General features: G+C 53.6%; 1 protein-coding gene across 1 annotated transcript; it reads left to right on the forward strand.

Annotated features, from left to right (window-relative positions):
• The first annotated feature begins 354 nt into the window (after nt 1-354).
• On the forward strand, nt 355-10,795 carry SDHB (succinate dehydrogenase complex iron sulfur subunit B). Its single transcript, XM_084274595.1, has 8 exons — nt 355-440; nt 1,354-1,481; nt 2,592-2,677; nt 5,465-5,601; nt 5,899-6,015; nt 8,024-8,125; nt 8,383-8,505; nt 10,567-10,795. The coding sequence occupies exons 1-8, from the start codon at nt 366-368 to the stop codon at nt 10,642-10,644; spliced, it is 846 nt and encodes a 281-aa protein (XP_084130721.1). The 5' UTR covers nt 355-365; the 3' UTR covers nt 10,645-10,795.
• The last annotated feature ends 4,400 nt before the right edge of the window (nt 10,796-15,195 follow it).

The following is a 15,195-nucleotide window of genomic DNA, read 5'->3' on the forward strand; positions in this document are numbered from 1 at the left end:
ACGTGAGAGGAAGGAGGGGGGAAGCCCTCAGGGAGGATGAGGTGGGTGGGATGCCATTTCATCTCTTGGTGTCCCCTCCATTTTGCCCTGCCTGGTGCTGGGTTTGGCATGAGGGCCTGCAGAAAGACTTCGGATGGGAACTAGCGGGGAGAGGGAGATGTCCCCCTCCCCAAAAACAAGGGGATCCGGCGGTCCCGGCCCCTTCCATCCCGCTGTGCGCCTCAGGGCGCGCCACACTCAACATGGCGCCTCCCGAGAGCCCGTCACCGCCGCGCCCAAGATGGCGGCCGCCAGAGCCCGCCCCGCCTCTTGAAGCCGCGCGCCATGGTGGCATGGCGCGCGGCTTCCGCTTCCGTAGCGCCAAGATGGCGGCGGCCGTGGTGGGAGTCTCCTTGAGGCGCAGCGTCCCCGGGCGGCTCTTGGGGGCTGTCCCGCGGCCGGTGAGGGGTCTAGAGCTGCCCCGCTGCGGGCAGATCGGCGTGGGGGGAGGCTCCGGGAGAGGCGGGGTGCCGGGGGGTGCGGGCTTTGTGGGGCTGGGGGAGATGGGAGGGGCTGGGGAGGGTGTGAAGGGGCGTGAGGAGAGCTGGGGTGAGGGGAGGGGGGTCTGGTGGGGAAGAGGGGCTGTGTGGGGAAGAGGAGCTGGGAATGGCTCAGAGGAACCTGGGGGGGCAGGAAGGAGTATGGGGCAGGGGGCTGGGAGGCAGCTGGAGAGGGTGGATGGGGCCCGGGCTGCGGTACAGGCTGGGGTAGGGAAGGGGGGTGGGCTTGAGGGGCAGGAGATGTGTGAGGGGAACGCTGGGTAGGGCCTGTGGGTCCCAAAGAAGCAGGAAAGGGCCTGGAATTGTTTAGGGGGAGGTAACGGGTTGAAAGGGGATAGAGAAGGAGGTGCAGAAGGGAGTTGTTTGTCTGGAATGGGCTGGAGATGTGACTGGGGCAGTTCTGGGGTGGGGAGAGCCATAGAATCCCAGACTGGTTTGGGCTGGAAGGGGTCTTAAAGACCATCAAGTTCCAAGCCCCTGCCACAGACAGGGAATGCCTCTCACTAGAGCAGGCTGTGAAGGAAGAGCTGTCTGCAGGCACTGGAGAAGCTCCTGTGAGTTGCCTGTTAGTTGTGAGGATTATCTCCTCTGCCTCAGGGAGGAGGAGGCAGCCCCAGGACAGCAGTGGGTTGCCTGGGCCAACGTGCAGCGAATCCTTGGGAGGAACTTCCAAAAGCTGTACGAGTGCCCAGATACAAACTACAGGCCCTGCAGGAATCACCCTGAGGCTCCTGGCCTCCAGTCATTTCATCTTCCCCTGCTGAGAGCCTCCTGGGAGGACCTCAGGGCTGTTCTGCTGTCATTTTGAGTGCAGATGTGCCGGGAAGCGCAGACGGCAGCCGCAGCAGCGCCACGAATCAAGAAGTTTGCCATCTACAGATGGGATCCTGATAAGCCTGGGGACAAGCCCCACATGCAGACCTATGAAGTGGATTTGAATAAGTGAGTATGTGCCCCATTAGGGAGAGGCTTTGCTGCCTGGCTTTGCGCCGGGGCTGCCTGCGCGCCTGGGTTATCCCAGAAGCGATAATAGAGGGTGGTTGAGGAGCGTGTGAGCTGACAGCTCGAGGTGTTGGCAGCTTGGTGAAGCCTCAGGGACTGTTAAAAACCTTGGTAGAGTAGGCAGGGAGGTGGTGCCTCACCTGTGTTAGAGCACCTTGTCCTCAGCACAGGTGGGAGCGGTGTTATTTCAGTGTTATGTCAGTGCTGAGCTGTACTCTGAGCACCGATGTCTTCATAGCTGTCAGCAGGAGAATGGCCACTGTTTTGTGACTTCTGGGAGGGTTTTTCTCAGCATTGAGAGCTTCTGTTGAAGACCTGAAGGTCATTGTGGCTTTCATAAGCTTTATTTATACAGTAAATTCTGGGGCACGTTCCAAAAGGAAACTGTTGCACGCTTAACTCGCAGCCACAGACTGGCAAGATAAGGTAGAAACTTTATCAGCTCCTCTCAATGTTTCTTTTAATGCTTAGTGCTAATTTACAGGTCATGTTAAACTTCTAGTAACCACCTACCTTGTGTCCTTTCTGAAAGCTTCAGACACACAGCCACGCAACTCTGTTTAAGCAGCACATGATGGAGACCTCAGATTTTTGTGTGACTTGCTCTGGTTAATAATTCCTGGGTGTTGCCTTGGCTGCTGTATATAAAATTACATAAGTTGTCCAAGATTGTTTGTTTTTGAGTGCTGAGCTGCCTCTCATGACTCATGAGGACAGGCAGACTTGTCAAAACCTGACCCAAAAAGGAGAAAACCAGTAGTAAAGCACTTGTTTTTTCAGCTGTGCTGTCTGAACCCTCTCCAGCTGAGCCATCTCTTTGGGCATCAGGAGAAGAAAGGGCTTCTCTCCCACCTTTGGCTGTGCTGAGGTGAATGGGTCATGCTGCTGGTCAAGATCTCCCTCTCTTTTTGCCTGAAATTGGCCAAAAGAAGGGGGAAAAATGAGTTTTTTTCATCATAGTTGATCATAGTCCTTTTAGGTGCTGCTTAGTTGGGATGCCAGAGGTGAAAGGCTGAGGCACAGGTTCACCAGCTTTGTTTTCCCCTGCAGATGTGGGCCTATGGTGCTCGATGCTCTGATCAAGATAAAGAATGAGCTGGACTCCACTCTGACCTTCCGCAGATCGTGTAGGGAAGGTAAGGAGGATTCTTCCAGCCTCCTAAACTGAAGGTTACCCTAGAAAACTATCCAGTGCTGACAGCATTCATGTAACCACTACAAACCTTGAGGGTGGATGCCAGCGTTCCGCTCTCCTCTTCCAGCTGTCACACGTGAAACACCTCAAGTGAACCAAGCAGTGAAGCTCCTATTGGCAGGGTGGAATCATGCAACACTGAGCCATAAGCAATCCACTTAAGCAGCCCCAGTTGTTCCTGTTTCTGCCCTAATCTTGTTCATCTCACTGCCCTCCAGTGATGGACAGCGTAGGGAGAACGCAGCCAGGGAGATTACAACAGCAGCATTGAGGGGGAAGACATGGCGAATGGGAATGAATCGTAGGGGCTGCTTTATCTGGCTGTGGGAATAAGAAAGGGTGTAACTGGAAGAGTACTTATGACTTCTAGGAATAGCTTGGGGAATCTTTTTTTGGCCCTTTGACTAAGCAAAATGATTGATTGAGGAAAAGGCTGTCTGGTGGTTTTACGATGCGGAGCGACCGGCTGGTTCTTGTCCAGGTACCAATCAGCCTGTCTGTTCCTCTGTGTTAAAACTTACCTGTCTGGGTGATTTATTTTCATTTTCCCCCTGTAAAATCAATCCTAATTCCTGGGTAATGTTGGGACGCTGAGTTGGGAAGGACAGTGGTGGAAAAGCAGGAAGGGAAGGTGACTTTTGATTTAAGTAGGGGAAAACCAGGTGCAATAGATGCCTGAAGATGTTTTGACTTGGATCTAAATGAAAAGCAAGCTTTAACACAGCCATTTCCTGTAGGATCTGCACAGCAAGTGGAGGAGTTTCACATGATGTTCTCAGTGTCTGATATTTAGATGGCCAACACTGTTCCCCAGCCGCTGGAGTTAATTGCCCTGAATACTTTTCTTTGAGAACCTGAAGACAGATTTTCAAGCTGGGCTGGTTCAATCTTGCCCCTTTTTCTACCATGTAGGGGAAAACCCAACCCAGATGATATGTTTCTCTTGCCTACTCGTGGGCCTGTGTCTGCTGACCTGGTTCCCTTTCCAGCTGACTGGAAAATACTTGTCACCGTTTCTCGTGTGGGAGGAATAACCTCAGTCAAGAGCCAGTGTTTGTCTGGCAGTGAGGGGAGTGCCAGGCCTCAGACACCGAGGCAGGCTGGCTTGTTGGCATGAGGAGAGGTGGCTTTTCTCTGTCCCATATCAATTGATGTGTGTTAAATCCTCTGAAATTAGAGTTTGGTCCTTGTGACGCCTGTTCCCTCTCTAATAGGATGTTTTAGGCATTGGTCTGAATTGGATACCCGAGCTCCTGACCCGAGCAGTATCTGTGATGGTTCTGCAGTAGTTTTTCTTGCAAACCTTGGCCTTTCTGGGGCTTCATCTGATCCTTCTATTACTGGCAGATCATTAGTGCTGTCATTTAATCCATTTGTTAAGCTATTTATATGCTGTTTGTTCTGGTGAGCGACTGTCTGCTCACCTTTGGGAGTTAAGAAAGCTGCCAGCCTGCCCTGCTGTGGAAAGCAGCAAGAGAAGCCTCTGTTTCAGGGACTTTGGTTTCTGACCTTCAGGGACATGCCTGGTTCCCCTGTCACCATCTTTGTGTTAGCTGCTTCCTGTCAGTACCAGCTTGTGCTTCAGACCTGTCAACAAAGCTTTTTAGGTTTTCCCCAGCCCAAGGGAGCATTTACAAGTAGGATCATAGAAAAGAATCCCTGGGTGTGTTGGGTTGGAAGGGACCTTCAAGAGGCCATCTAGTCCCACCACATGCCATGAGCAGGGACACCCTGAACTAGGGCAGGGTGCTCAGAGCCCCATCCAGCCTGACCTTTGAAGGTCTCCAGGGATGGGACCTCCACCACCTCTCTGGGCAACTTGTGCCAGGGTCTCACCACACTCAGAGGGAAGAACTTCTTCCTCATGTCCCATCTCACCCTGCCCTGCTCTAGTTTAACCCATCGCCCCTCGTCCTGTCACTCCCTGCCCTTACAAACAGCCCTGCCCAGCTTTCCTGTGGGTCTCTGCAGGGACTGGAAGGGGCTCAGAGGTCTCCCCACAGCCTTCTCTTCTGCAGGCTGAACCAGCCCAGCTCCCTCAGCCTGTCAGGGTAGCAGAGGTGCTCCAGCCCTTGGAGCATCCTCGTGGCCTCCTCTGGACCAAGAGGTCCATGTCCTTCCTGTGCTGAGGGCTCCAGAGCTGGATGCAGCACTGCAGGGGGGTCTCCCCAAAGCAGAGCAGAGGGGGACAATCCCCTCTCTCAATCTGCTGGCCACTCCTCTGGTGATGCAGCCCAGGCTGCCATTGGCCTTCTGGGCTGTGAGTGCCCATCACTGGCTCCTGTCCAGCTTTGTGTACCCCAAGTCCTTCTCCACAGGGCTGCTCCCCATCACACCACCCCCAGCCTGTGCTGGTAGCCAGGATTGCCCTGACCCAAGGGCCTTGCAAAACACCAAGAGGTTTGCAGAGTCCCACCTCTCCAGCTGGTCCAGGTCCCTCTGGATGTAATGAATGATGCGAAAGGGATGAAGTGTCCAAGCCACTTGATTTCTGCTGCAGAAGGAAGCTCAGCACTGAGAGTGTGCTTAGGCTTTAATGAAAAGTGACTCCTGTGTTTGTTCTTTATTTAAATAGCAACATGTTTGGCCCAATGGCAACTTCTGGCGTTTTCCTTGTCACGTACAGAGTTTCTTGGAGACAACCTGGGGGTATGTTTGGGGCCAAGATGATCTTCCTCAAGTAGGATAAGAGGGTAAAGATCTGATGTTTTATTCTTCTCTCTGTCAGGCATCTGTGGCTCTTGTGCGATGAACATCGCTGGCGGGAACACGCTGGCCTGTATCAAAAGAATTGACCCTGATCTCAACAAGATCACCAAAATCTACCCTCTCCCCCACATGTACGTGGTGAAGGACCTTGTTCCAGTGAGTATCTGTCTCAGTCAGCTTCTGACTGAGGGTGACACCGTTCCAGGGGTTCAGATTTGGGCTGGCAGTGTCAACGCTGGGAGGTGCCAACAGTATCAGAGCTCACAATTCACATCCCTCCCGCTGGTGTGTTCTGGTTTGGGTGGGTCTGAGCTTCACAGCAGTGACTAAATCTGTCCTCACTTGGAGGAATGTGGCCAGTTGAGGTACAAGATGCTTCCTTCTGTTGGAGTTCAACCCCTTGTGTATCAATTGGACTCACTAACCGTGACCTCTTTGCCTTCTGACTCCTAGGACTTGAGTAACTTCTACGCACAGTACAAATCCATCGAGCCTTACCTGAAGAAGAAGGACGAGTCCAAACAGGGCAAGGAGCAGTACCTGCAGTCCATAGAAGACCGTCAGAAACTGGTTACTCCTTCTTTCCTACCACTGAAATCCCTTCCAGATAAGACCAGGGTTAAACGTTAACATGCAGTAGCTTCTCTTTCCTTTAATGACCAAGCTGCCTGGTGCAAAACCCGGCGTGGGTGGAATCTGCTGCCTGAAATGCAGTGTCACGGCACGCCTGCATTGCTGGGGGTAACGTGTGCTAATGAAATGCAGTCATGCTGAGGACTCTGATCTCATTTCCACTGTCTGCCCTGTGAAACCTTCTGTTGTTTGTACAAACACTCTGCAGGCTTGTAATGCTGCAGCGGAGATAAGACGCTGCGCTTCATGCTGGCACGTAGGCTGGCGGGCTCAGCGCTGGCTTGTCGAGCTGCAGCATGCAGAGCCACCCCTCTCTTGTTGCTGCTTGCTGGGTTTTTATAGCCCCAAAAACTAATGGCAAAAGGTGTTTGGGTGTTGAAATACAAGTGTGATGTGTTGGTGCAAGTCTCGGGGCGTCTGTCTTGAGGGTGGTGGTATTTTACGGGGGGGGATTTTTGGGGAGTGGAGTGGTGTTGGTCCAAAGTTTGCTGCATAAAGCTGATATCTGAGGAACTGTTTGAACAGCTGGGAGATAACAGCTTTAGGAAGAGATACCTAGGCAAGAATTTACCCACACTGAGAAGAAGTGAATACAGACAGTGGTGAGGAAGACTGTTTAAAAGGGCTTCAGTAAAAACACCTGAGCTGCAGCCTAATTCTCTGCAGTGCTTCTGGAAAGTTCTCCATGATGTGTCTTTGCCCTGAAGTTAACACCTCTGTTAAGGATGAACAGCCCAGTCGTGTGCTGGAGCTGTCAGCAGTGCCACGCGACTGGCGCGGTGACGTCTTGACAACCGCGGGGTTTTACAGTCTGATGGAATCTTTATCCGAGGGCAGCAGCCTGTGCTCCTGGGCTGCTTCTGAATGTTATCTGATCCCTATGTGAGGGCTGAAGGGACGCTCCCTCCACGTGGTGTTTGTAAAGCACCATCCTCCAGCTCGCTTCCTCACTCGAGTAGAAAATGAGCAAACCTAAAGGTGACCGCAAGGGCTGCCTGAATCTTTCTGGCAACCAGAAAACATGCTTGTTATCTCACTTGGGAATGGCAGGAGAAGCTTGGGATTGGGGTCAGCTAAAAAAACTCCCACCTTTTTCTTTAAATCAGTGTCCCTTTGAAATGTTACAATTAGAAGTAAGTTTAGATGGAGACAGTAACTCTGACTTAAACACCTTTGCCAAGTCTTTCCGAAAGAGGATTAGAGCCGCCCCTCTAAAGCCTTTGCTACAAACCCCCATAATTTTCTAAATACCTAAATTTTCTAAACTAAATTTGTCCCCAAAAGCAACTTTCACATTTAAGGTTAAAGGCTGGTGGTGGGGAGGCAGTTGAGCTGGGAGATCTCTGCTCCTTGGAGTTTAACTGTCTTCTCCGCACCGTGTGCTTCTGACTTTATTCAGTGCCCAGAATAAAAAGGCCTTTGTTTCTCTAAAAATGGTGAGATGGCTGAAGATTTGTACCTATTCCCACTCTGTAGGTGCTTGAGGATCCTCTCAAAGTTCAACCTAAACTGAGCTCTTCTACCCTGAGGCTGTTGGGCAGGCATTGCTCTTTATTCTGTTACATGGTCTTGAATTGTTCATGGATTGCGTGTATCTGCCTTTCCTCAGCCACTTGCCAGGGCAAGCTGGAAGGAAAGAATTCAGGGATATCAAACAATCTTCACCTTTTTCTTCAGTTAAATGTTTTCCCCCCCTTTTTTGTCACAAAACCCCACTGAGTTTATTATAATCTTCGAGTTGGGAGGATTGTGTGTGTCTCATTTCACAAGATCCATGTGGGAACTGCTTTCTTCTGGCAGCACTTAATCAGCTCAAGGGGTTTTGGAGCCATTGTTGTGGTGAGGCACTAGAGGGGAAGGTGGTGAGGGAAGTGTAAATCCCCTCCCTGAAAACAAGGCTTCATCAGGGGTTTCTGTTTGACTCTGGTCTCCCATCTCTGTGCAGGACGGACTCTACGAGTGCATCCTCTGTGCCTGCTGCAGCACCAGCTGTCCCAGTTACTGGTGGAATGGGGACAAGTACTTGGGCCCAGCGGTACTGATGCAGGTAAGGATGGATCCCTTCTGTCATGTGGGACCTTATTAATGTTTATAAATATCTTAAGCATGGAATGCAGGGGGAGTTGGCCAGCCTGTTTTCAGTGGTCTATGACTCCCCAGCAGTACAAATATTTGTGAGCACAGATGGGATAGCATTACATATTCCAGATCCTGGACCCAAATTCCCAAGTTGGGTGCTGGGTTTAGATCTCCCACTGGTAGTAGCACCTCCCAGAGGCATTTGGTGTGTTAAATGACTTCCAGGCCTATCGCTGGATGATTGACTCCAGAGATGACTACACAGAGGAGCGCCTGGCACAGCTTCAAGACCCCTTTTCTCTCTACCGCTGTCACACTATCATGAATTGCACAAGGACTTGCCCTAAGGTATGTCTCCATCCTCTGTGTGTCCCTTGTGGCGTTATCAGCTTGTTTCCAAGCACTTTGTTTTAAACCAATTGAAAAATACCTGGTTTTCCTCAAGCTTGGCTTGTTTAGCCTTTTGAAACAGTGAGTTTCCAGCAGCCTGGCTCCCAGTGGTGATCATATGAGAGGCCTTGGCAAAGCTTGTACAGCATGTGGGAGGAATGTCTTCCTTGGGAGCAGGGCTGGGACTTCAAGAGCCTGTCCCCTGAGGTTCAGGAGTGAGTGTGGGGTGCTGTGTGTGAGGGAGACTGCCAGAAACAGGACAGGGAAGTGACTGTAGGGTGCTGGGTATGAGGGACGCTGCCAGAAACGGGATGGGGAAGTCTGCCCTGCATAGTCCCATCCTTGGCACGTAACCCCCATGCAATGTAACCTTAAACTCCAGGGGTGGCAGCTCCCCTCAATGTGTTGTGCAACTTGTGCAATGCAGAAGTGGACAATGAGGTTTTGGTGCCTTTGTGGGACGTGTTTTTGTGCTGACATCCTGCTGTCGGGGCATTTCCCGGATGGTATTTCTTTTGAGAACTGAGAAAGCTTTCCAGAACCAGAGTGTGCCTCTTCCTTGTCTTGCAGTGACCTTGTGCCTGTTGTTGGGCAGATAACCAAGCTTTGCTTTGCTGCCAGCTCCATTGTTTTCTAGCCAGCTTTGGCTCACACCTGCTGGTGGAGTAATCTTGAGCTGTGAAATTATAACGGAGGCAAATGTTTGAGTGGATGTGGGGAAAAGATGATCCTGGAGGTCTGGGTTGAGGAGTTTGGGAACACTGCACAGTGACTGTTTTGTGTGGGTGTTTTTCTAAAGGGATTCACTGGCTGCAGATAATTCCCCTTTGTATGGGGAGCTGGGTCGTGATCTGGTGTCAAACACAGTTCAGCTCAAGGCAAAGCTTTCCACCCATAGTTCTGGCTGGGTGTGGAAACATGCGTAGTGCAGGGGAAAAAGCACACTGAGGCTTCATCTTCCAAGCTCCAGACACATTTATGGTTAATAAGAAGCTTCCACTCACAAGCTCTAATCCTGCCTGTTGTCTTGATCAGCCCCAAAAGACCACGCTGAGCTCTGCACCCGGGTAACTTCCTGCTCGCTGCTGTCCCACAGCGCTGCCACCGTAATCAGATGATACAGCAGGGCAGTTGCAATCCCCCCTCCCTCTCCTTTTGAGATTAGGCACGCTTGGTTTGGTAGCAGTGCCCCATGATTAAGGGCTTTGGTGACGTGATGTGTCTACACTGTAGAAAAACCTCCTTGAGAAAGCTGGGCTGGGCTTTGTGTGCTTTAAAAAAGGGTTGATGAGGTACTTAGGGATATGGTTTAGCATAGGATGGGAACAGTTGGACTTGATCTTAAAGGTCTCTTCCAACCTTATGATTCTGTGAGCCTTTTTCACCTTGTGACTTGATGCTCTTGCTTCCTTCTGAGTGTCCTCCTGTACGTGGCTGCTTCATCCCAGACAGGGAGAAGAGCCACAGCTCTCGTTCTGTCACCGTCGAGCTTTGCCAAGGCAGTTCCCTGCCTCCAGAAATCCAAACACCCATGAAAGTGTTGAATCCCGTCCTGCTGGAGCTTTATTAGAAGCTCCTATCGCCCAGCCCCTCGTCCTTCCCTTTGATCCTCGCGTTGCTGATTAAATCCAGTCCTCCCAAGTCAAATGAGGTTTTTTTTCTCCCAGTGGGAAGCACTGTGGGTTCAGCCTCCAGGTAGAGGAGCTGAGCTCCAGGCGCTGCGTCCCTACTCTGGGTTTCCTCTTCCCTTGTAAATCGAGGCTGGAGCAGAGCAAATGGGTTCTGCCTGGAGCAGCTATCCCTTGGTATGCTGTAACCCACTGGGCATTGGAAAGGAAGCACAATATTAGGCTGGAATCCAGCTTTTTAGAATAAAAAAAGGGTGCTGAGCACCTCCTCTCTGTCTTAAGTAGCAGTGTAAGTGTGGATTTACTATGACTCTGGTTGGGGCGCAGGGAAGGAGGATGCTCTAAGGTGCTGGTTTCTCAGAGGAGCTAACTGAAATCCTTTCATTCCTAGGGTCTGAACCCTGGCAAAGCCATCGCTGAGATCAAGAAGATGATGGCCACCTACAAAGAGAAGGCGACTGCTGTGTAATGCTGACCCCCCAGCCAGAAGTGTGACACGCAAACGTGCTTTACCTGAGAGTAATTTATACCTGATGTAGGAAGAGAAGGTTCCAGCAGGGAGTTTGGCCTCTTCCCTGTAGGTTTTGCATGTACAATAAATACTGTAAAGAACAAACAAGGCTTGTTACTTCATTAACAGTGTTTGTGCCCCTCTGAGGCAAGAAGAACTCGATGGAAGTGGCTGGGGAGTGTTGGAAGAACCTCCCCCTGCTTTGAAATCCAACGGGGTTCTGGTGGGGAGCAAAGGAGGGTGCAGAGCACTGGTGGCACTGGGAAAGAGGCACCTTGCTGCTTCCCCCTGGGATGCTTCTGTTTATTCCAAGCCCTGAAGAAGATGGGATATCTCAGAGCAGGGCTGAAGCACTCTCCTCACCCTGCACAAGCAGGGTTCAGCTCCAGATGTCTCCAGCTTGGGGTGTTTGTTGCTGGTTGTTGCTTGAAGAAGGTGTTGATGTGGTTTTTTGGGGGAGAAAAGGAACATTTTCTGGTTTGCTGTGTTTAATAGATGTATTTTTTTTCTAGATGTAGGAAAAGCTGCTAGGAATGCCATGATGCCTTCAGAGAGGTGATGTGGTGACCGGGATGCTGCTGGCAGGCAGTGAGTGAGGATTGAGGAGCCACAAAAAATTGGTGTGTGGCTCTGCAAAGCTCCCCCAAATGCCCCTGGTTTTTTTTCCCCCATATATTTGTCTATCCCACAGTAAGGGAACCTGGTGGCTGTCAGCAGAACCCAAGCTGGTCATTGCCTTGATTTGCAGAGATACTTTTTTTCTTTTCCCTAGAGCTCATCTCTTCATTCCTGAGGGATTTTATGCTTAAAATCCACGTGTGCTGGGGTGCTCCCATGTCCCTTTGTGCCCCCACTTCCTGTGCCTCAAGCAAGCTATGGTTAAGGGTGGGGGAGCAGGTTCCTGATGAAGCTGTCCTTATCAGTCCTGTGACACCGATATTTCTCTGTTGCCTCCCTGTGCTTTCTAATCTCATCTCCCCATTTAAATCCAAGTAGGTCAAGAGAGGTCCTGCTGCCCCTCTGCTCTGCCCTGGTGAGACTGCACCTGGAGTATTGGGTCCAGTTCTGGGCCCCTGAGCTCAAGAAGGATGTAGAACTCCTCAGAAGAGCCCAGCACAGGGACACCGAGGTGATGGAGTGGAACCCCTTCCTTGTGAGGAGAGGCCTCGTTAGCCTGGAGAAGAGGAGACTGAGGGGTGACCTCATCAGTGTCTCTAAACAGAAAGGGGGAGAGTCAGGAGGCCAGAGCCAGGCTCTGCTCAGGGGTGGCAGCGACAGGACAAGGGGCAGCGGGTGCAGCTGGAGCAGAGGAAGTTCCATGGGAACACAAGGAGAAACTCTTTCCCTGTGAGGGTGATGGAGCCCTGGGCCAGGCTGCCCAGAGAGGCTGGGGAGTCTCCTTCTCTGGAGACATTCAAACCCACCTGGGTGTGTTCCTGTGGGATTTAGTCTGGGTGATCCTGCTCTGGCAGGGGGTGGGACTGGATGAGCTTTCGAGGTCCCTTCCAACTCCTGATGCTCTGGGATTCAGTTCCCAGCAACAGCTCGAATGAAAAGAGCTTTGTGACTCTGATCCCTCCTCCTCCTCTCCTGCTATGCTTTTCTTTCCAAAAAACCACATGGTAACTGGATGCACACTGGGGGGACTTTTGGCCTTGTGTCCTTTAAAAGCTGGGCATGCTTGCTGAGGCTGGAAAATGGGATGGGAATGCAGCAGGGTGCAGAGGAACCGAGGGCAGCCCCTTGCTGCTCCCACTGTCACTCTGCTGCCTGAGGTTTTTCCTCTTCTGAGGAACAAAATCTGCTTCACCTTTGGCTTTGGGAGGAGGCCCAAGCTCTACCTGGGGAACTTACTGCCTCTGTCACCTTCCTTGGGGAAGAAACCAAACCTCTCCTGGGTGAGGATGGGTATTGGGAGGGCTGAGCAGCTGGGTTTTGGTGTGGTGCTGGGCAGGAGCAGCCCTGTGTGCTGCTGCCAGCTTTCTGTGGCTGTGGTTTTGCAGCAGTTGGAACCCCCAAAGCTGGGGTCTGCTCCAGGGCTGCTACTCAGGTCTGTGCCTGGTTGGTGGCTCCCTAGCCCCCTGGGGCTGTGCAGGGGTGCACAACCGAGGGGGGAGAAAAGGGAGTGCAGGATGTGAGGGTGCAAAGCCCTTTTTGGGGGGCAGGGCTTGGTGTATTTCCTTCCAGGACATAGGGGTGCAAAGCCCTTTTGGGGTGCAAAGCCTGGTGCATTTCCTTGCAAGATAAGGGGGTGCAAAGACCTTTGGGGAGGGCAGGGCCTGGTGCATTTCCTTGCAGGCTTTGGGGGTGCAAAGTCCTTTGTGGGGGGTGGGGTGTGGAAAGAGACTATTTCCTTGCAGGATGTGGGGGTGCAGAGCCCTTTAGGGGGGGCAGAGCCTCGTGTGTTTCCATGCAGGATGTTGGGGGGCAGAGCCTGGTGCATTTCCTTGCAGGATGTGGGGATGCAGAGCCCTTTAGGGGGGCAGAGCCTGGTGAGTTTCCATGCAGGATGTGGGGGTGCAGAGCCCTTTTGGGGGGCAGAGCCTGGTGAGTTTCCATGCAGGATGTGGGGGGGCAGAGCCCTTTAGGGGGGCAGAGCCTGGTGTGTTTCCATGCAGGATGTGGGGGTGCAGAGCCCTTTAGGGGGGCAGAGCCTGGTGCATTTCCCTGCAGGATGTGGGGATGCAGAGCCCTTTTGGGGGACAGAGCCTGGTGAGTTTCCATGCAGGATGTGGGGGTGCAGAGCCCTTGTGGGGGGCAGAGCCTGGTGAGTTTCCATGCAGGATGTTGGGGTGCAGAGCCCTTTTGGGGGGCAGAGCCTGGTGAGTTTCCATGCAGGATGTGGGGATGCAGAGCCCTTTAGGGGAGCAGAACCTGGTGAGTTTCCATGCAGGATGTGGGGGTGCAGAGCCCTTTTGGGGGGCAGAGCCTGGTGAGTTTCCATGCAGGATGTGGGGGTGCAGAGCCCTTTTGGGGGACAGAGCCTGGTGAGTTTCCATGCAGGATGTGGGGGTGCAGAGCCCTTTGGGGAGCATAACCTCGTGAGTTTCCATGCAGGATGTGGGGATGCAGAGCCCTTTTGGGGAGCAGAACCTGGTGAGTTTCCATGCAGGATGTGGGGGTGCAGAGCCTTTTTGGGGAGCAGAACCTGGTGAGTTTCCATGCAGGATGTGGGGGTGCAGAGCTGCTTTTTGGGGCAGCACCCCTGAGGTTGAGGAGGGGTTGTTCAGAGCCCTTTGGGGGGGCAGAAGGGTTGCAAACCCGGCAGGAGGAGGAGGGAAGGGTGTTGGAGGGGGGGGGACGGAGGGGGGGGGGGGACGGGGCAGGACTGCATCTCCCAGCATCCCCCGCGCTCCGCCCTTCCGCCGCGCGCCGGGGAGCTGGGTGCGCGCGGGGCTCCGGCCCCGGGTCCCGCACCCCCCGGTCCCGCACCCCCCGGTCCCGCACCCCCCGGTCCCGCACCTCAACCACCGCACCCCGGCTCCCGCACCCCGGCCGGCGCGGGGCCGCTCGCCATGAGCTCAGGTCAGGGCAGTGGGGGGAGGATCGCGGGGAGGGGGTTGGGAGGTGGGGGTTGGGGGGGAAGGGGGTGCGTGAGCCCCCCCCGCTCCCCCCTCCCCATCCCGCATCGGGGAGCTGCGGGCTCGGCGCTGCGTGCGTGGCCCCGCGGTTGCACCGTGCGCGTTCCCCCGGGGGGCTGCGCTCACCCCTCCTCCAGCCGCGCCCGGGCGGGGGGATGTGCGGAGGGGCGAGCAGCTGCCCATCCCCCTGGGTCCCTCTTTGGATCCCTTTGGATCGCCCTTTCCCCTCCGGCAGCGTTTGCAGAAGGATGGGGATGATGCCAAGCAGGGTGCTGCCCCCTCCCTGCCCTAGGTTTGGGGTGCAGAGCGGCGACCTCAGGACCCTCCTTTGCCCTCCCTGGGGTGCTGTGGGACTGGAGAACCCCCTGCACCCACCACCCTGCGCCCACCACCCGCCCTTATGCCTTCCCTGTCGCGGGATGTCGCAGCCTTTATCCGGCAGGACCGTTTCTCTTCATCCCTTTGGGACAGGAGCTCTGGGCCCTGTGCCCGTTCACGCCCAGGGTTTGGTGTTAAGGTGTGTGCTGATTAATCCTGCAACACACGGGAAACAAATCCCAGGCATCCCTTTGGGATGCGCCGGATGGAGCCCACCGAACCCTTGAGCACTCCACAGGCTGCATCCCTGCTCCGACTTGGAGCTCAGGGATGCTGAGAGCTCCTGTGGCTCTGAGGCTGGAGCTGGGCGTCCCTCTGTGCTGTCTGTAGTTGGCAGTGTGAAGGTGGGATGGGTGTGATGGTCACTGAGGACTGTGTCACCCTTCTGACCCCAGCCCAGGGGTTTCTTGTATGGGGAACACAGTGTTGTGTGGCTGAGCCCTGAGTTGGCACGGCTTGGCAAGGCTGCTTGTGGGGGAAACAGGGACATGGAGGCACTCAGGAGAGGCTGAGAGATGCGATGCTGCCTTGGAGGAAGCATCCCATCTCC

The sequence above is a fragment of the Gallinula chloropus genome (genome assembly GCF_964237585.1).
Source record: "Gallinula chloropus genome assembly, chromosome: 23".
In the NCBI taxonomy this organism is placed as follows: domain Eukaryota; kingdom Metazoa; phylum Chordata; class Aves; order Gruiformes; family Rallidae; genus Gallinula; species Gallinula chloropus.